The following is a 21,716-nucleotide window of genomic DNA, read 5'->3' as shown; positions in this document are numbered from 1 at the left end:
TTGACAGACTCGCAATTACAAACTGTGGGCACAAAAAAAAACCAAAAACAAACCCCAACACCAAATCTGTTCAGTTAGAAGCTAAAACTTGGGGTTTTTGAGGTTCTCACCACCCTGTCATATTTATTTTGAACTTTTTATAGAGCAAATGATTGATATCACACTTCATCCCCCTACATGTAGCATCACCAGCATTTCTCACTTGCTATCTTGTGTTATATTACAGTGATTCCCGTCTTTTTGGCCCACAGTGTTCTTCTGGTTGTTCTTTCTGGTGTTAAGATTAGTTTAAACTTCATGTATTCATACATAGATACTCTAAATTATTCATTGTTTTAGCTAACTATATACTAATTGCTAATAAGACACTTTTGGTTTCCGCTATTTAGCCAAATACACCTACTGGCCACTTCATCATCTGTTAAAGTGCTCATTAATGCTAGTACGTAATCAGGCAATAACATGACAGCAGGTGATTTAAGTGACTGGTATTTTCCCATATAACCATCTCTAAGGCTTACAGAGAACGATCTGAAAAAGAGAAAAGATCCCAGGAGGCACAGTTCTCTGGGGGAAAGTGTCTTGTTGATGTCAGAGGTCAGAGGAGAATGGTCAGACTGCTTCAAGCTGATAGCAAGGCAACCAAGGGACATCAAACCCTGAAGCAGATTTGCTACAGCAGCAGAAGACCACACCGGGTGTCACTCCTGCCAACTAAGAACAGGAAACTAAGCCTACAGTTCACACAGGGTCACCAACCAGTGTAAACAACATGAAACCATGGGGAAATGGAGAATCATGGATGTGCAGCTGACGCCATCATTTAAATATGGACCAAAATCTCTAAGCGATGTTTCCAAAAACTTGTTGAATTAAGGCAGTTCAGAAAGCAAAAGTAGGTCCAGCCTAGTATTTGTCCTGTGGTTTCTTAGGCTGCGTTCACACTGCAGGCGAAAGCGCATCAAATCCGATTTTTTTGACCCTATGCGACCCATATCCGATCATGGTATGACAGTGTGAACGGCACAAATCCGATATTTTCAAATCCGATCTGGGTCACTTTCGTATGTGGTACTGAATCCGATACATATCCGATGTTTTAGAAAGCGACTGTTGTTTGAACAGTCATGTCGCATTAAATCCGTCTTTTACGTCACTGACACAAGACAGACACCAATTATCAGCGCCCGAGAAGACATCGCAAACGCTTCCTGGCCAATAAGTGTAGATGTTAGTGAAACTGTTGGGAAGACAACGTTGGGGAAACATGAACATTTTATTTTCACGTATATTTTATTTGTACTGTATAATCTGCAGATTCTGACAGAAATCTGCAACTATCCTTTGAAGCACCGCTCCTCTAAAACAGCAATAAGGATAATTATTAGGTTATCTACATTGTTATGTAAATAACAAAACTTAAAGCAAAAATTGGGAAACGTAAAGTCCGAAGTCTTTATATTAAGGCCCATCAGTCAAACAATATCGTTTGCTCTGGGTGTACAGAGCGCGTTGTGTGTGACGTCTTCTTTTGCGCATGCGGGCCGCTTTGAGCATTCACACTAGAGCGCGTTTGCTGTCGCATTTTATTTGTAGTGTGAACAAGCAGACAAAAAAAATCGGATTTGACCATTGAGACCTGCAGTGTGAACGTAGCCTTAGAGTAGTGGTTTACACACTGGCCTAATGGTCCCAGCAGGAGACTCAAATCCCACTGGGGATGAGTCAGGGAGGGCATAAGGTGTAAAATAAATAAATAGTTTTCAACTGAAATATGTGGAGCTACCTGCTGAGGTGAATAAGAGAGCAGCCAAAAGTATCAGCACAGTTAATCTTTCCATGCACTAGGGCTGCCACGATTAGTCGACTAGTCACGATTACGTCGACTATCAAAATCGTCGACGACTGACCTAATAGTCGACGCGTTGTTTGAAGCTTTGTAAGCTCACAAAAGCTGCAGGAATAACTAGCAGGATTTAAGAGTGTAATAACGGACTGAAACAGAAGATGGCAGCACTGCATGTACAAGGATGCCAGCTGCCGTTAAACCCCGAAGAAGAAGAAGTAGCTGTGTCCCAGAATTCATAGCGCAAGCCAGCTCAGTTTCCAACAATGGCGGCAGCTAGTTAGTTTTAATATTACTCTTATTATTCTTTCTGGGTCACAAAATAAACATTCAACATATTTTCAGGCGAGAATGTAGCTGCGTAAACCTCAAATATCTGCTCAGGTTATCAAGACACCACATATTTTCAAAAGCACTCCGACGTTTTCGGAGACGTCTGTTACCCACTAGCTCGATAGCTAGCCGGGGGCAAGGCTCACTAGAGCCCGTGAGAACACCGGACTCCCAGCAAATCGTTTTCAAACCCACCACCGTCTTTCGCTACTCAGGTTAAACATATATATAAGTCACTTAGATAACTTAAAAATGTTATTGTTTGGCTTTTTTTTGTAGTATTTTATTTGTTCCTGAGTAAATCGGTTTGGCTGAGATTAAAGTTATAGTTTTTACACAGCTGAATAAACGTCAAGCAGACAGCTGATTATCAGAAGTGTGAGATGCTCGAGAATTTACTCTGGTGTCCCGTTATGTTTTAGATAGCAAGGAGTTTATTCAACTTCAACGAAATTTAACAAACTATCATCTTGTCTTTATTTTTAGTTAGCACATACCTTAAACACTTAAAGCTGTAAGCTAATGATAGTTATATAAGAGCAGATGCTGCTGGTGCAATAAGCTGTACGCTTTACGTCAAATGGATGATGATCTGATTAGTCGACTAATCGTAAAAATAATCGGTGACTAGTCGACTATCAAAATAATCATTTGTGGCAGCCCTACCATGCACACATTCAAAACTGCAGAGGCACCACTGGTTGACGTTCCCCTTATTTAATATGTTGACTAAAATTCTCAAAGTTGTAGCAACTTCGCAGTCCAAGAAACACAAATCAGCATGCAGGATTTTCTGTCAGTGCAAACATGTTTTTTATGAGGTAGTGGTAGAGTAAAGAAGAGTGTGAGAGGAAGGAGGCAAGGCAGACAGCTTGTTATTGACTTACCAACTGTATATATACTAGCATCGGTCAGCTTATTGATTGTGGCTTCTTGGTAAACTCCATCCTGATTCTTCACCTCCACAACAGCACCCACCTGTGGGACGGATACACTGCTGTTATTCTGCCAGTCAGTGCACTAATTATTATTATATTGTGGTGATAAATCTAAATGATGTATTTTCAAGTAATGAGAAGATGATACTGCTGCTACATAAACCCTTAATGTAGTGAAATTAAATTGCAAAGCTAATGCTTTGCTGCCCCGTGCGCTTTTATGCAAAGGGAGGGTGAAGTGTAGCTTAGATACAAACAGGAGTGAAGCTAAAAATAAATAAATAAAATAAAATAAGGAGTCTTAAATTCAGACAGGAGGGATTCATGACTAATACTGAATAATAATAATAATAATAATAATAGGTCTCCATCTTTCCTGCCTTACCTTTAGAGGTCCTTTGATGTTTTCATCGTGAACCTCAGCTGTGGTCAGATCTGTTTTAAAGGTCACCTGGGGAAGGTGGGAGGCAACAGTAGAGTAGAATCAGTAACAGCATAAACAAAACAATTACCTAAAGATCTGACCGGATCACACCAATCATCCTGCTTACACAGGCAGCAAGTCTCTCCTAATACTGCAGGACTTTTACACAATGACTGAACCCTCAGTTGATGCCGAACATCTGACCATCCCCCGCTCTCTACATCTGCAACGTCCACCCCCTAAGTGAGCCACGGCAGATCATAATCTGATCACGCTGTGGTAATCTTGTATCTGCATGGCAACCTGGCATTACTGTGAGACAGAAAAGGCCACAAGGCAGGCACACACGCACTTAAGAGCCATCTACTGCCACGTCTTTTCCAGAGAGCATGTGCAAAAGTTTGAAAGCAGCCAGAAGTGCAGGATCTTTTTAGTAGATGTGGGCAGATGGATCCAAATATCAACAGTATCGATACCAACACTAGTATTGGTATCAGATCGATATTAATGTGATAGCATCAATACTTGAAAGTGATCTATTTAACAATGAATAGTTTTAAATGGATCACTTTTGGACAACTGGCATCACTTTTATTGAGAGCATATGCACACAAAAAAATTGTAACATAATTATAATGGAAAACTGGCATCACTTTTATTGACTGTGATTCAGTTTAGAATAAGGTGCTGTACAGAGGAGAGAACGGGGGCTAAAAAAATAAAAGTTAAGCACCTCATCCCAGAAAACAAGCCTGCGGGTAACAAATTCAGACAATGTTCGAGTCAGTTTCAAATATAACAACAGCAGAAGCAGCAATCAAAGTCTCGCTGTGAATGCACAATCAAGACAATGAATGAAAGAAATGCATACTGTAAGATTGTCAGGTAATAAAATAGGGGGGGAAATAAAAAGCTTCCTCGGGTAGCATTTCATCAGTTATGGAGATAATAACATTCCCGACTGGGGGAATAAAGGAATCCCTTTCTTCTCTGGGGATGGCAAGAAGCTCGACTCCCCCCAGACTTTAGGTAGGGTGACTCCCGCTGTCCGAGGCCTTGGCTTCAATAACGGCAGAGCGCTCTGACGACTTCCTAACTGCGAGCCGTACACACGGCACAGCCACTTAGGCTTGATAACAAATATTGGAATAAGATATGAAACCATATTTCTGATACAACAGAGCCTCGGCGCAGCAATTTTATGCTGTGAACAGATTTATGAGGAGCCAGTAGTCCTTCATGCTCCGTTTTCTCTCAGCAGGAAACGAGAGCTGTGAGAAGTGACTGCTTTATTCAAGCAAAGGTGGATTCTGTGGCCATAAACAGCTAAAAGGATTTGACACAGTAATAAAGCCCTCCACTGTTATGATTTTTATATGTTGTTTTTTTCAACATTTATTATTTATGCTGAAAAAGATATGTTTCGGGAGTACACACCTTCACCATTTGTGCCTTTATAAATCTGCTTTTCTTCACCTCACATGTTCGCATCTATTTAATCGACTTTCCCTCCATTACAACTGCCTCGAAGTATCGCTTCGTGCCACACAGCAGGAGCACAGATTAACAGGACAATGACATCAATATTTACCTCCAAAAGTCAAACACCTGGCTGTTTAAATAAGGAAAACCCACATAAATATTTAATCTACAGTAACCTAATCTGAAGCCTAGAAATAGTGTCATTTAAAATGGGGGGGGGGATAAATAGATAAAAGAGCAATGGTGAAGCTTTCTGGTGCCTTTTTTGCTAAAGCGACATAACCACAAGGATAAAACTGCAGACTTTGTGAGGCACCTCAAATGCACAGAAGTGGAATTTTAATCAGTTTTAGGAAGGTTAGGTTACATCATGAGTGGCATTCACACGACTGAGTTAGTCAGCACTTGTTTGAGCGTGACATTTCTGAAACAGCACCATCCTAAAGAGGAGTGGGCTTTCTCTCAGTGTGGTCTGCAAGTGCTCAAAGAACCGGGAAATGTGTTTAAGAGAAGGAGCTGGTGTTCATCTGTTCTCCACGAGTACTTCAAAGCTGTTAGTACGTGCAGCTTCATCCATTTACTCTTTAAATGAGTCAGAAGAACCTCACAACGAGATTTCACAATTGCTTCATCTGAGACACTCTTTTGTTTGCATGCATATAAAAATACTACAAAGACTTATATATAAATACTCAGCATTAGTCCTAACTGCAGTGATTGATACTAACATGGTGTTAATCGGTGTCTTACGTGTTCTCTAGCGCAGCTCAATCTTAACCACGTGTTTGTTTTTTTCCTCCACTAAGCCTTAAAAATCACTCAAAAGACACCGGCGCTGTACGCTGCAAACATCGACTTTGATAAACAAGCAGACAGAGATTAATGAACCAAAGAGCTACGAAGAAATTCATTACAGCGGAATATTCAGACTCACAACGACCACGGAATAATTGCCATGTTTCAACATTTGTGTAACCAAGCTCCACATTCACATCGCAGCTACCCGGGAAAAAACAACAAACCCTACTCTCATCTAATTAGTATGGTAATTAATTTATGAGCTGAGACTGTCCTATTAGATTCATTTCAGCCGGCATCATTTAAACTAAGAACATTGCGTGGTCTACTTTGTCATGGTGTTTGTCCCCCGTCTATGAGACAAAAAGAGGACGTTATTTGATGAGTTCAGCTGGTGTGCTGGAATAGCAGAGCATCTCTGCTCTTTTGTCTCTACAGGGGGAACTACAGTGCACTGACACAGTGAAAAAGCCAGCATCCAGTCTTTGTTCCTCCCACACACTCCAGCAGAATGAGAGACAAGCGATCTGTCTCTATTGTATTATCCAGATGCTCCAGCCCCACTGGGAAATGAGATACCGTATTACGTGTATCATGCAAAACCTTCATCAGGAGGGCTGAAAACCAATGGGGAGGCGGCAATCGCTCTCGAGGCCGTGACAAAGCAGAGAAGCTCCGGGTGAGAGGTGCGCTCGAGGATGCAACGGGTACCGGGTGATCTCGCATCTGCCGCAGCTGGGCTCCTGATCGGCCTCTGACTGACGGCGTAAACCAGGTGACGGGCCTCCAGCGTGTGAGCAGCACAGCTGGATTTCTGGCAACACTGGAAATAAGAAACTAATCCTGGTTTGACTGTGGCAGACTCTATTATCTAATAGAAGGATCTTTATCCAATTATCCCAGGCTAACCCGGGCTCTGAAGGAACGTTTTGGATAATGTGTCTGTGTCCAAACCAACAGCTCTGGATGCACAATAAAGCAGTGCTGTGTGATGTTGATTGTAGCCGCTTCACACAAAGACAAGAGCACCCCCCCGGCCCGGCTGCTATCCACTTCATACACAACACAGACAGATAATTAAATATTAATGTTGGATCATAAGCACTTTGAAATATGACTTACCTTGGCCTTGACTAGCCTCTTGGCAGTCTTAATCTTGGCTTCACAGAAAGCCCCTCGGTACTTGGCGCTCACATCCGTCCCTACTGTCAGGTAGGGGGGCTCCTCCAGAGTCTGAAGAAATAAAAAAATGACACAGAGTTCAAACCCTTTTTAATACAATACAACTTAATGACACAGGTGTATTCACAAAGCTAAAGCAGGAGGACGCACACATACAGGCATAACAGAGTCCAGGGCAACGACGCAAAAAACCCACCCGGCTCAGTGATTCATCCATGGAATACACATACCATCTGCTCTGGGTTTTGGAAAACAAGCCTCTGAGGGAGCAAACAAAAAGGCCACTTCACTACAGCTTTGATGCCTACAAAGAAGAAGCTATCCGAAACACACAGCACCATCTTGTGTCATCAATGGTTCAACACCCCCCTCCCCAGCTTCCTCCAAGAACAGATTTGCAGAGGGTAGAGTACACAGAGAAAGCAGACCTTCTGTCTATAGATGGGGGCACATGATGTTTGTGCTTCATACAGTGTGAAGATGAATTTACTGAGGTTGTTTCAGTTAGACTGGAGGAAAAAAGCCCAGCCTAACAGCGGTATATTTAGACATCTTTCTAGAATAAGAACCAAAGTGGGCCACACTTCCTGCTACTCCTGAAAGCAAGGAAAGCAGCTCAAACACATGTAGCACTTCTGCAGTACACTGAAAAAGAAGAAGACCTCTCATCTTGTCTGAATGAAATCAGTGAATGAGCGCCAGATGGAATGGAGATGCTCAAAAAGTAACAAGAACAATCAATTTCAAATGAAGTTATTCACAGCAGGAAGTTGGTTCTGCTCATTACTCATTACCATATAAAACCATTTTCCCTTGCAAATTGTACCTGTTCAATTTCACACGACAAGATGATAACTTGTAAGACTTGGTGAGATGCACACCTCTCCTTTTTTTTTTCCCTTTTATTGCGACATTTTCATTTTCTACGCTTTAAGAGATTCAAACCACATAATTTGTGGGGGCTGTTCATAACAGTTGTTCATTGTTCCCACGAGGAGAGCAAAGAGTGCACAGGTTGTCATTCCAGCTAAAAACTACACCAGCGGTTAGCTGTACTTGAAGCAGTGAAGAGGAACTAATTGCTAACGCCAGCTGCATGCAGTCCACCATGGCACATACTTGTGTCATGACCGAACCACTTTTTCAGGCCTGATATGCTCCAAAGTCCTAATCCTGTCAGGATGCTTGGTAATTTGTGAGCTTTACAAATCTCAATCCTAATTAGAACCTTAGCTTATTGTAACCTATCGAGCTCAGAAATGCCTAAAATGACCTGCTTCCATGGAGTGACATGGAAATGGGGGAAAAAACTAAACTCAGAGGACTTCCGCATTGATGGAGTGCACAGAAGAAGCGAGCACAGCGGCTCTGGGAGAAGCAGCTGCTACTTCAACGTTCTGCAGGTGCACGGCGCCTTGTGCTGTTGGCTGCATCTCGCCTTTGAAACGTGTGTGATTTGTTTAAGCAAAAACAAGTGACAGACTGACAACTTCCTGCTACCATATCACACAAACTAGGCAGAACAGTGAAGACATTATAAACACAGAAAACACTCATACTGCTCTAACTATCAGTAATTAGTGGTCAAACATGTAACTGCCTGCACTTTAATGGGTTTTTATTGCTATTAGATGTAGGCCTGCATTAGAATTGCCTGTAGAGCTGTCTTCAGGACATGGTGTTAATTAGTTTGTCCCGTAGAGTTAAAATCCTCCTTCTTCTTCTTTCGGCTGCAGCCTTTAGGGGTCGTCACAGCGGATCATCTGTCCCCATCCCACACTAACCCTCTGCATGTCCTCATTCACTACATCTACTACGTATTTTTCTTGTGCCTGGGAGCTCCATCTTCCACATCTTTTGTCCAAAATATCCACTATCCTCCTCTGCACATTTCCAAAGCATCTCAACCATGCCTGCCTAACTTTGTCTTCAAACCACTCAAACTGAGTTAAACACTGAAAAGATTATTTTCACAATGGTTGATTATTTACAAATGGTTGGATATATGGCCCCCAAAATCCCTCCAGAATTCTCTAACCCAAATTACCATGAGGGGGTAGAAACAGTATATGTGAGCGGTGTCAAACATGCAGCCTGCAGGCCAGTGTGGGCCTGCCACAGGGTCTAATCTGGCCCACTTGTAGTGTAAAATTTACAGTCATAGCTTTAATATCTTAACTTTACTACACAGGCTCGCATTACAAATTATTTCTTGATTTCAGCCTGACAGATATGATTTTTTTTTTTAAATCCAATACCGATATTTGGAGATTTAAAAATCTGATATTCCAAGTGGATTATATTTATTTATTTTTCCTTTCAGAAACACAAAACATTAAACAGATTTCCCCGTTTATACTCTTGATTGTTGTGTCTGTGGCGTTCAAACCCCATGTGCTGCCTACAGGAAATCTGCAGGCTGCCCTCTAGTGGACAAGCTATGCAACATCAGTACTTGTAACATCGTAGAGTGTTTCTTCAGTCTCTTTAAAAAAAAAAAGATTTACCAACCGCTATAAATGCAGAACGATCAACAAATAGCTAAATAATAAAGCTGATAATATCGGTCTGCCAATAAATCGGTCCTAATAAGACGTGTTGTTGAAACCGCACTTATTCTAATTATTCTAATTCTGAATGTTTATATCTTTACTTGAAAAGAAAGACAGGTTATTATACAATCATTTCACTCTTGCAGCTCATTTTAGCCATATGTGGCCTATTAGCTAAAGCGAGTCTGCCATCCCTTGTATACCGTATATAAATATTATGCTAATATGTAACAACAGAAGGTGATATTTCAAATAATCATCAGAAATAATCACTCTCCTGGAAACTTTACAAAAATAACTGAAGCTTGCAGCTTAGCAAATTTGCATCTTTTATGTGAAATGCTGGTAAGCTTTTCTAGTCAAACCAGAACAGGCAGCCTCGTCTCCACACTCTCTGGGATTCTGACAGATGGGATTCGGGGGCAGAGTCCAGCGCCCTCCAGCCTCTCTACCTCTCCGATAAACACCTCATAAGTCTGTAGCAGTCTGGCCTGAGCACCAGCGGCCCTAGCCAACTATGGGTTTACATGACGCAGCAGCCATTTCCACTGTCTCACCAACTCTCTTGTCAGTCACGGCTGTGCCACAAAGCTGTACCACTACAGTCTTCAGACCAGTGTTCAGCCTCCTCTTTCATACTATTACAGGTCTCCTTTTGTCCTCTACGCACTAACCCATTTCCTTTCTTTTTTCTTTTTTTTAAAAGGAGAAGTCATACTAGGGGACTCAGAAAGGGCAGTTTGGGTTATCTCAACAGCTGCGCTAGCCAAATATGCACAACCTAACCAGACAGGGCTAACAACACACTACTGAGGCCTGAATTACATTTGTCATGCTCACATTCCAACACAAACAGAGGAGAGTTTGTTGTTTCCACCGATAATGCCCTGCCGCCCTGCACTGAACCACAACTATGAAAAGAAAACTCCATTCCTCGGATTAGATTGCTATTTGGCCTACAGCTGTCTGGAGAAAAAACACTGACTACTTTTATTTATTTTATTTTCATTGCTTCTGCCAGTGCTGAATGATCTTGTGTTGTTTCCCCCGCTCAGAAGATCAACCAGTCAAGATGACTAAACTCAAAGAAGTGGAATTCCTATGCCTTTGGGATGTGAAACATCCTCTCGTCAACTCATAACAACATCATGCACCTAATGAGAACGGCTCTTTCCCAAGATTCTGTCATAAAAAAAAAGACAAAAAAAAGGACTGAACAGTATTTATGATAAGCCTTAAGCGCCACTTCAGCCACTACATGCAGAAAGTCAGCATGATGATAGCAGCAGCACTACAATCAAGACCAGCTCTCTGGCTATTCACCTAGCGCTACTGATGTGGAAAATACTCTCCAGGCACATGTGCTTGATTAAACACATACAAATGTGAGTTGGCATGGGGTGACAAAACGCACCTGCGGCTACCTTTCATAGAAATACGCACCAACTCCTCCAAAAGCTGCACTCTGGCTTCGAGAGGGAAAATAATGATGTCCAAGTTGTAATTATTAGTATGCTCTACTTGGCTATCAGTCAAACATGCACACCCAGGATAATAGCCTTATGTGTAATCATGCCTTAAAAGCTTTTTTTCCCTCCACAATGAGCCATCTAAAAGAAATACCAGAGGTGAAGGTGCACCACTGTTATTGGTCATAAAGTACTTCTGTCTCGGATAGAGTACGAGTGCTTCACTGATTACTGATCATCCAAAAACCTATTCGACGTTTAAGCTGTTCTGGTCGGAAAACAAAAGATATCGGTACATTAAGACAGAGCTTTGAAATCATCGCCGCTTTAACCAAAAATAAAGCAGTCTGGAGTGACACTGACAGCGGCAGAATGAGATCAGTTTCTACTCAATAAAGACTCGGGTCATGAAAAATTTAACAGCCGGCTCCATGGTTGAAAATAAGCTGCTGCTTATGGCGCATTTCTTAGACAGCCTTAGTGACTATAGCATTTTCGTTCTACAACTCAGTAAAAATAAAATAAAATAAAAATCCTGGCAGCTATCAAAAGGTTAAAGCTCCAGTGCTGATGGTATGGTGGGAGGTAATGCATACATAGGGCCTCACTTTATAGGGACACTGGTAAGTCTCCATGGATTTCTTAAAAGCCCACAGACTCTGGACACACGCAGTCTTCTGTATATCACTCTCTACTAGGGCTGCACGATTAATCGTTAGAAAATCGCAATCTCGATTCACACTTATGTGCGATCTCATTTCCAAATGACAATGATTTAAAAAAAGAAAAAGAAAAAGAAAAAAAAAGACAACGACGACTGTACCGCATTTTGATCCGGGACGTAATCTGCATGAAAACAAGCCTCACTCTTCCTGCTCAACAAATGACAAGAGCGGAGCCTTATATCACGTGATACAGAAGCTGTGCCGCGTGATGCTAAAATTAGCAGGGGAAAAAACAACGGAGAGCACGTCAGGGATGACGAGAAAGTGACAGGAGAAAATCCGTCCCGGTCAACCACCCAAACATCAACAACGGGAACCTTATACAGCGCTTCCCTATACACGTCGAACTCCCGCAGGCACAAAGAAATTACGGAGGCTATCACTTATCACCTGACCAAAGATATGGCTCCCATCAACACTGTGCAAAACGAGGGATTTAGGAAAATGATCAACACCCTAGACAAACGCTACACAGTGCCGTCCCGCAACTATTTTTCTATTGTTGCACTACCTGCTCTATACACGCAGCGTCGAGCAACGGTGGAGACGGAATTTCAAGCAGTACAACATTTTGCGGCAACAACAAAACGTGAGACATTTGTTGTTTTTATGTTTATTTATTGTTTTTATGTTCGGTCTCAACTGTTACGAAGTTGATGTGCAGTTAATAAGTGCAATAAATATTTATACTGGAAAAGAAAATCGTGAGAGAATCGTGATCTCAATTCTAAGCCAAAAAATTGTGATTCTCATTTTATGCAAAATCGTGCTCATGGAAAAGCAACCCAGAGATACGGAAAGGTGGGTCAGTGTAGCACTATACCAACCACACTGCATACTGTGCAGCACAGACTGAACAGCAGACCTGTGTAGGTACATTTAGTTCATCAGTGCAGACACTGCAGCAGATGAAAAAGAGGAAGAGGACCCAGGAAGTTTCCTTTCCACTTCCAACATGGAGAGCGTAAGGTAGCCTATAACAGCAGAAGCATGGTTAATCTTGCTCTCACAAAGCCATGAATGATTTATTTGTTTAAAAAAAATAATGCCCAAATACTGCCAGACAATAAAAGGTTATCTAGTATTTAGTTTAATAAGATATTATTCATCTACCAAGGGTGCACCAATGACTCCGTGTCATTTATTCTTCTTGACCACAAATTCAGTCACACAAATTCAAAATACAACAAGACACATCGCATGACAGATTATTTCTGCACCAAAAAAAGACTTTTTCAAAAAAAATAAAAAAAATAAAAAATCACCAACTGTGAAATTCTGGGCTGATATTAATGTTTAAAAAACAATTTGGCCAAAAGATGATACCAGTGTTTTTGTTATGTAATTCCCTTTTGTGCCAAGACAACAGAGAAATTTAAAAATAAAATAAATTGACAAATAACAATGCTTTTTAAAGTCTTTCAGCTCTTTGTCTCACTGTCTTTGAACATTTAACTAGCCACAAATTGCAACAAAAGAAATAAAGACGGTGACAAAAAAAAGTTGCAAATGAAACACTACTACACACAGATATTTGCAATTATTTGAGCTGATTCAACTTGCAGTCGAATATATATATGTGATTAACTTATAATTGACGATGCAATATATTGCATTATCTTATTATGTGTAATCTAATTAAAAAAGATATACGAGTTAAAGTAGCATTAAAAATGTAAATTTAACTAAAGGAGCATTCTCCTGAACAATCATTGACATACAGGACACTTTCCTGACATGACTTCATGGTAAATGGTAAATAAAATGGTAAATGGCCTGTATTTATATAGCGCTTTTCTAGTCCCTAAGGACCCCAAAGCGCTTTACATATCCAGTCATCCACCCATTCACGCACACATTCACACACTGGTGATGGCAAGCTACATTGTAGCCACAGCCACCCTGGGGCGCACTGACAGAGGCGAGGCTGCCGGACACTGGCGCCACCGGGCCCTCTGACCACCATCAGTAGGCAACGGGTGAAGTGTCTTGCCCAAGGACACAACGACCGAGACTGTCCAAGCCGGGGCTCGAACCGGCAACCTTCCGATTACAAGGCGAACGCCCAACTCTTGAGCCACGATCGCCCCTTCATTTCCAAGAGTCACATGATTTGTCTCTTGTCTTTCCTGTAGCTAACAAGGCCTTCTCCTCATCATCGCCACCTTTAGGTCAACGCATTGGGGCTTTTGTCATTTGAATACGTTTTTATTCCCTTTTAGGGTTGACCTGCAACTGTTAACTTAGCTAACGTAACAGCCTACTGTTACCAGTAACCATTCTAAACACATATAAAAATAACAGGTTGTTTTTTAAGGCATGGCCTGAACAATGCAGCTACACTGTGTGGTTGAGCGAACAGAAGAGCAGATACTGTCTGATGAAAATCTCACAGTGATGCGACTAAAAATCATTTAGGTCCCATCCAAAAAGAATTTAAGACAATTCATACCATTTGAAAAATATAATAGAGCGTATTGTCAATCAAACAGTTTATAGATGCTCACACTGTCCTCTAAGAAGAAGAGCTCTAATTAGGCACTTTAAGTGAAAACACCTGTGCCGGCTGTGCGTGCGTGTGGGCGACACTTTAAGACTTCAAATCCACAACAAATTCAAACTATGAAACAGTAATACTGATTAACCTGGCAAAGATATTGTGAATACTTTCTAATTTACTTACATACTTTTATATATTTAAAACATGACTTATGTAGAGCTGTTCTCATTGAAATACAGTATCAGAATATTAAAAACCACTGTTAATTAGCCGAACTCTGATGATGTGAACCCAGATCAGATTTAAAATTGAAACGACAGGAAGCTGCTTGCTGTTCAGATCTCAGAGTCTCTTTCTTTTTTCCACTTCACACCATCACAGAAACTCACACACTTTGTATTTGTGAGACATAAAAAATTAATAAATAAAGAAACTGTTGCCATTTCCCAGAGTACTGTGAATCAATACATGTAAAATGACACACATGCTAGTTTGAATGTGGTTTGATTTAGTTTAGGTTTATTTTATTTTAGGCTGTATAGGATGACATAAAACACAAATGTCTCAGTCTATTAAGATTACTGGCACATCTAAATCTAAAATCTATTATATTTATCCAAGAGAATTACAATGCTTTAATGACTGTAGCATCTCTGAAATATTATAAACAATAGTTTTACACCCATTATACTGTACTGTGGTGCTCACAGGCCAAACAAAGGAACATGCAAGAGGCACGCAGGAAAGAATTAAGCACCCTCCCAGCCTAGCTCACACGTACAATAATCCTGCTGTGAATCACCTCTTTGTCCAAACCAGAGTCGCCACAATTCCAGTGACTGGTGCTTCAGCAGGAGTTGCCCTGGCAATGCCATGGCAGCTCTGAACTAGAAAAAAAAATTGCAATCTTAATACTTTTTGTTTACGCACTCACTCCCCCACATTTAGGGCATTCACCATATTCACGCTTCCTGTGCGATCAGCAGCAGTTTAATCTACTTCGAGAATTTCAGTGCTTCTGAATTTTGTTTTTTTTGTTTTTTTATATTTAAAAAAAATTAAACAAGTCTTTATCAGACACCCTTTTTCTAATAAAGCATATGGACAGACCCTTGATGATAAAACACTGATCAACAGGTACAATTCAACATCAGATTAACAGACTGGAAAACTTTTCTTCTCGACTAAAACTGTACAGTTTACAGCTCTATGGGTAAACTTATCTACATACTAGGGCTGCACGATTTTGCATAAAATGAGAATCACGATTTTTTGGCTTAGAATTGAGATCACGATTCTCTCACGATTTTCTTTTCCAGTATAAATATTTATTGCACTTATTAACTGCACATCAACTTCGTAACAGTTGAGACTGAACATAAAAACAACAAATGTCTCACGTTTTGTTGTTGCCGCAAAATGTTGTACTGCTTGAAATTCCGTCTCCACCGTTGCTCGACGCTGCGTGTATAGAGCAGGTAGTGCAACAATAGAAAAATAGTTGTGGGACGGCACTGTGTAGCGTTTGTCTAGGGTGTTGATCATTTTCCTAAATCCCTCGTTTTGCACAGTGTTGATGGGAGCCATATCTTTGGTCAGGTCATAAGTAATAGCCTCCGTAATTTCTTTGTGCCTGCGGGAGTTCGACGGGTATAGGGAAGCGCTGTATAAGGTTCCCGTTATTGATGTTTGGGTGGTTGTCCGGGACAGATTTTCTCCTGTCACTTTCTCGTCATCCCTGACGTGCTCTCCGTTGTTTTTTTTCTGCTAATTTTAGCATCACACCACGGCTTCTGTATCACGTGGTATAAGGCTCCGCCCTTGTCATTTGTTGAGCAGGAAGAGTGAGCGCTTGTTTTCATGCAGATTACGTCCCGGATCAAAATGCGGTACAATCGTCGTTGTCTTTTTTTTTTTTTTTTTTAAATCGTTGTCATTTGGAAATGAGATCGCACATAAGTATGAATCGAGATCGCGATTTTCTAACGATTAATCGTGCAGCCCTACTACATACTAGCAAGTATTCCTAACAGAGTATTAACTGAAAATCTCTCAGCAATGTTGAATGAAAGGTACACTGAAACTGAGTTACAAATCAAGCTAAGTGAGTGTAAATGTAAAAAAGTATAATCAGTATAATTGGTTACATTCACAGCTACTTGCGCTATTATTTTTTAAGTGTCGCTACTGAGACCAGGACCCAAGTGAAGTAATATAAACAGTTGAGTGAATGTCACTTAAAGATACAACGTTGAAATTTAAGTACAGCTAAAAATCATGAATGAACAGGCTGACTTTACTTTTACTTTATGCATTTTTTAAACATATAAAAATGTAAGTACTGTATTTTTACAAAGAATGACTATATTGTTTGTATCCAGATCTACGTAATACTAACCAAAAGTGAACCATAGCTTTTAAATGTGATCATGAGGTGTACTTTTCAAAGCACATTAGACAGCCTACTGTACCTGACCTCCTGAGTCCATCTTCTCAAATGCAAAAATAGGAACCAAATGACTGCACTGCATACAGTTTACGGCCACAGAAATAACTAATTTCACTGTAACAGCAAAATCTGCATACTCACTGCTTTGACACAACAGAGCAACTCTGGACTAGAACTGCGGTTCAAGTTTATAAAGGACAGATTTAAAAGGGGATGGTCAAACTTAAAAGCCGAGCTCTCCTGATATTCCTAAAATGTAACTCAAAAACATCTTTCATCAGACCTCCCCTGCCTCATTCTTACACACCCAGCACCTCCAGTTTGCAAGCCATGCTTTTTTTTATTATTGATTTTCCAGTTTTATGACCATGTAATAAAAACACTGACAAAGTTGTTTGGAAAAATATGGAAAACTTCCTCTTTATAAGATCAAACTGTGATGAAAATAAAGTCGGAAAAGTACTTTTCCTGTAGTGTTGTTTTGTCGTATAGAATATATAGAAAATCAACGTTTTCACTGTTGTGTGAGTTTAAGCTTTACACAATTACACTCACACACAATCAAACCCTTTTGTTGTTATTAACAAAAGCGACGAATGTCCTTAATATTACTGACTGTGGTTGAATTTAGAGTGGTCCGCTGCTATTGATACTACTACATAAAAGGAGAAGCTTAATGTATTCCACTTCTTTTATAACAAATTTATTAAGGATTTAAACAAACATCCAACACTTCTAACTTCTTATAATGGGTCTAATCTGTACAGCATTTCATCTTACACACTGTATTACAGCAGTGTGTGTGTGTGTGTGTGCGCGCGCAGCTGGTGAAGAAAGCCTGCAGACCATGAGCCTAAGTGACATATAACGCTAAGTGAACATAATGAAAAGTTGTCCTACTTACAGAGCAATTTACAGTTTAGGCATTGAGCAGATGCTCATACACACAGCGGTAAAATGAGTGAGCACTCCTCTAACATCAATAGAGCCACACAAACTCAGAGCGCTGTGAAAACAACAAATGCTACAACATTAAACAGAAAATGTCAGTGTGGGAACATCACTGCTTTCAGCTGACGCGTGGATGTGAACATTTAAGCATAATAATCATCTACTAGAGGCCTACTGCAACCCATGTGGAAACAACAATAACTGCAAAATGGTCACAGTTACTAATAGCACCATGTTTCATGAGTTTTTATATGTTTAGCTTTATTCAAAGAGACGTCGGGGAAATTAAGCAGCAAAAGGCCAACATAACATGCGAGTCAGGCGGTATCTGCTAAAGTCACGTTTTTCCTCAGTGTGCATCTCGGCTTATTGAAGTGCATTTCCAGTATTGGCAATCAAAACTCCTCTCGCCACACAAATAGGTCATTATATAATCGCAGACCACCAAAAAATAAAATAAATAATCGCAGACCACCCAGTAGCTTAAGTTAGCGTTACCACTAGGACAACCAACAGAAAGAGTTTGGATGTAGACAAACATATCAAAGTGGCATCTATCTTTGTATCCCCCTGCTCTTTCTGCTTGCACTTTAATAACTGGATAATTTGGCTGAAGGTGACATGTTTATTAGTGGGTGGCGGTTTAGTCCGATTAACCACAACAAGCATAACAAAGTAGCTAATCATTACCAGAGCTGCTTGTAATGTGGCCACTATCAACTCTCCGATCACAAAGCCTGGCAACTTCTTGTTCTACTTGGTTTATGTTCCTCACACATCACTATTACCTTACATGAGTCAGGAAACAAAAACAAACAAACACAAAAAACTCATGTGCGTTATACTAATTGCTCTGCAGGTTACGAGGCAGCATAATGACTCATGTGGCAACAAATGATAAGTTAGGACACTGCCTGCAGTCATAACCGCAGCTATAACACGAGAATAAATAGCTCAAATCACTGAGAGAGACAGCTGTGTTTTTTCAGGCTAAATAAGGCTGAAGAAAACAATGTCATGACCAAGTTTTTCTTAAATCTCATCATGAAGTTCACAAGCCACACCTTTGGTATAAATTTAGAGCCACATACACATACATCACTTCACATCCACGCCCTCTCGTCTTATAATTCAATGCCAACACATAACAAAGCACAACATTAATATTACAATTTTCAATTTGCATTTGCAAAGCAAGCTGAAGACACTAGAAACTCAACATCGGGGACATCAAACAATTGTATTAGTCTGGCCTTTATCCAGGACGCTGTGTTTACATTTACATTTAATAGGAAGATCCAACCGTTTAATTCCTCTGGTTAAGTCGTGTTTACATAAGAGCTGAATGAAACTGAGCTGCAGAAGTAGTAGAGCTAATGGGAGCTTCCCCGTGCTACTGAGCACATGCAAGATAAAAAAAAAAAATGAATGAACATACCTTCATCTCTCTATGAGTCCTCTAGGTGACCAGTTTAACGGATCCCAAGCTGGAAAAACAAAAAGGTAGGAGAAGCTGTTAGAAATTTCAGAGAGTGCCAACTTATGTCTGCCACAACAAGACACGATTATGTTATGATGACATCACTTCTTCTGCTACACTGCTGGATGCAATGAAGAAAAAGCTGGGCGGTAGATGCTCACTTTAAACGGCTTGGGGAAAAAACATCGACGACTGCACACGAAACATCTTTCTTTTCTTTACATCCTGCAACACATCTGCTCGAGAAAGAGACAGACAAGGGTGTGTGTATGTGTGTGTACGGGAGCTTTCCAGTCCAATAATATGTGTTGCAAAGTACACCGTGGCAGGCTGATCGCTCATTCGCAGAGCCTTTAAAGCCGTTTATGTAATGCCCAGCGCACACTGTTGTAAGTCAGTCAGTCAGCGCTAGTCAGCCAGACTTGGCTTGTGACTAAGAACGGCGAGCACAAACAAAGTAACTAGTCGCTACTCGAAGCAAAGGCTTCCTCTGTGTGTGTGTCTGTTTGTGTGCACAGATGGATAATATTGTAGCTGTTTAATGGAGTGATGGACAGTGTTAACAGCCGCACGGCGCTCGTTTCTCCGAGTACACGGCAGCGTGGTGTGCCTGCTGTCTGCACTGCACTGACTATACCAACGCTACAGCAGAGGATGACGCCATTTCTGTAGCTGACAGTAAGCTAGAAAAGGAGAACAGTTGAGCAGGCAAACACTGGGAAAATCCAGGGAACCGCGGTCGCAAGTCACCTGCCCGTGTCACGGCCATTTCTCTCATCGGAGACTGGGATAACGCTGTGTTTTTTGTTACAGGAAAACTGCACCGAGACCATCCATTTTCGTTTTCGCTTCTCTCTCTCCCTCGGTGTCGGTGCACTGCTCTCTGCGGAGAGTGCGCTCGACGGCAATAAATAAATAAATAAATAAAATATATATAAATGTAGAGCGAGGGAGCGAGATAATAACACAGTAGCTAGACCCCAAAAACCTTTACAGATATGTCATATCACCGCCCTGGTAGTACAAAACACGTCAAGTTGAGCCCCCCCGAAAAAAGAAAAAAAGTGAAGCTCGGCCGTGCAGACCGATTGGAAGTCACTTTCTGAACGGAATGCTCTACTGTGGCATTTCGCTGAACGTTCACGGAGCAGCGATGAGTGGAGATTTGCTCCCGACAAAGAAACAAGTCGACGAAACGGTTCGCAACAAGGTCAAGCTCGAAGGCTTGCAACGCAGCAACATCGCGTTAATCCCCCCCCCCCCCCCCCCCCCCCCAAATCACCACCACCACACAATTTTATTGTTGTAACACAAGCCAAGGTCGCAGTCCTCCTTTGGTTTAGTTCACGGAGGATACAATGTCATCCGCCCCAGACAATTTGCTAGACCGAGCCGATGCGAGTGAGTGGACTGACCACCACTGCTAGCACCATTCCCAACAACGTTAACACACTCGTACAAGCTTCGAGACTCGGTAGTCTTTTCTCCTGTTCTAAAAGCTGCTACAGTGATTAACTAGAGCGTCGAGCTCATTTAAACCTCTCCACTAGTGATTCACGTCCAAGCAGTTTGTTACTTAACATACGTAACATAATAATAACCACAAAAAAATACTGGTCAAGCACCCACAACACCGAGAATAACAAGTCATCACTAGCAGTAGGTGGGGAAATATGGATAACCTTTGAGCTGATTTTTATCCCCACAACTGATCAAATGGGCGAGTTCCTTGATACACGGTAGCTCCAACCTACATTGGACAAGTCAGTCGTGAGGAGCCAGACGTTACTGGTGGCACAAAAGGAAAGCCTGACAATGCATTTTACCTCCGTTTAACTATATCGTCCGCCCGCTGCTCGACAGATCTCGTCACGCTAATAAGAACTCACCGATTGTTTCGGGTAATATCACTTTTTTTTTGTTTAAATGGCTATTCGCGAGCACCGTGGCAGGCGCTACTCGACGACAGCGTCCCCGAGGATTCCTCCGCTCAACAACACAACACTCCGGAGCCTGTCCAGCACACTTGAAACTATTCAGCCACGGAGTAGCATAACCTTTCACTGCGCTCATCCGCCTAATTTGGCTGGCTACGGCTTAACTTTGTTATCGAACTGAACAAGTTTTTTTTCCTTTTCTTTTTTTAATCTGCAGGTTTCTACTGCCCTGTCGCCAAATTCATTCATTCCTCTAAACCACCCTCCCTAAACACAACACAGCATTAGTTAACAAGTTAGCTAACGTCAAGGTTGGCTTGATAGCAGCAGGGAAGCAAGCTAGTAAAATGTTCTAAATAGCAACGGCTCTGCCGAACAAAAGCAGGCTCACCTATGCTGTCAAGTTGAAAAACACCTCTGGTTTTCGACGAAAGTGGATTAGTAATCCATAGGAACATTTATGAGAAAAATGCGACAGATTTAAACGTCGTCCACCGATTGATGTTGGATGCGGATGGGTAAAAGTCGTTTTCGCAGAGCTGCTGTTTGCCTTGTTGAGTAGCTCCTCTAGCCTAGCTCTTTCTGTGATCCTTCCCCCTCCTCCTGAGAATGATTGACGGGTATACTAATCCCGCCTTTTCAAAAATAAA

General features: G+C 41.2%; 1 protein-coding gene across 4 annotated transcripts in view; it reads right to left on the bottom strand.

Annotated features, from left to right (window-relative positions):
* arid4b (AT-rich interaction domain 4B) overlaps positions 1-21,650 on the bottom strand; it is a 39,159-nt gene extending 17,509 nt beyond the window's left edge. For 2 of the 4 annotated variants that reach the window (XM_026189059.1, XM_026189061.1), the window contains exons 1-5: positions 21,458-21,650; positions 19,088-19,136; positions 6,944-7,054; positions 3,503-3,568; positions 3,067-3,157 (exon numbers count right to left, since the gene is read on the bottom strand). In XM_026189059.1, the coding sequence (XP_026044844.1) occupies positions 3,067-3,157; positions 3,503-3,568; positions 6,944-7,054; positions 19,088-19,093 (274 nt within the window). In that variant the 5' untranslated portion in view covers positions 19,094-19,136; positions 21,458-21,650. Of the gene's footprint in view, positions 1-3,066; positions 3,158-3,502; positions 3,569-6,943; positions 7,055-19,087; positions 19,137-19,290; positions 20,306-21,457 lie in introns of those variants that run through there. The other 2 variants (XM_026189062.1, XM_026189060.1) reach the window with 2 other exon arrangements.
* Positions 21,651-21,716: the final 66 nt, after the last annotated feature.

Source organism: Astatotilapia calliptera, chromosome 13 (genome assembly GCF_900246225.1).
Source record: "Astatotilapia calliptera chromosome 13, fAstCal1.2, whole genome shotgun sequence".
Classification (NCBI taxonomy): domain Eukaryota; kingdom Metazoa; phylum Chordata; class Actinopteri; order Cichliformes; family Cichlidae; genus Astatotilapia; species Astatotilapia calliptera.
Note: the sequence above shows the minus strand (reverse complement) of the source record. Positions and strands in the feature narration are given on the sequence as shown.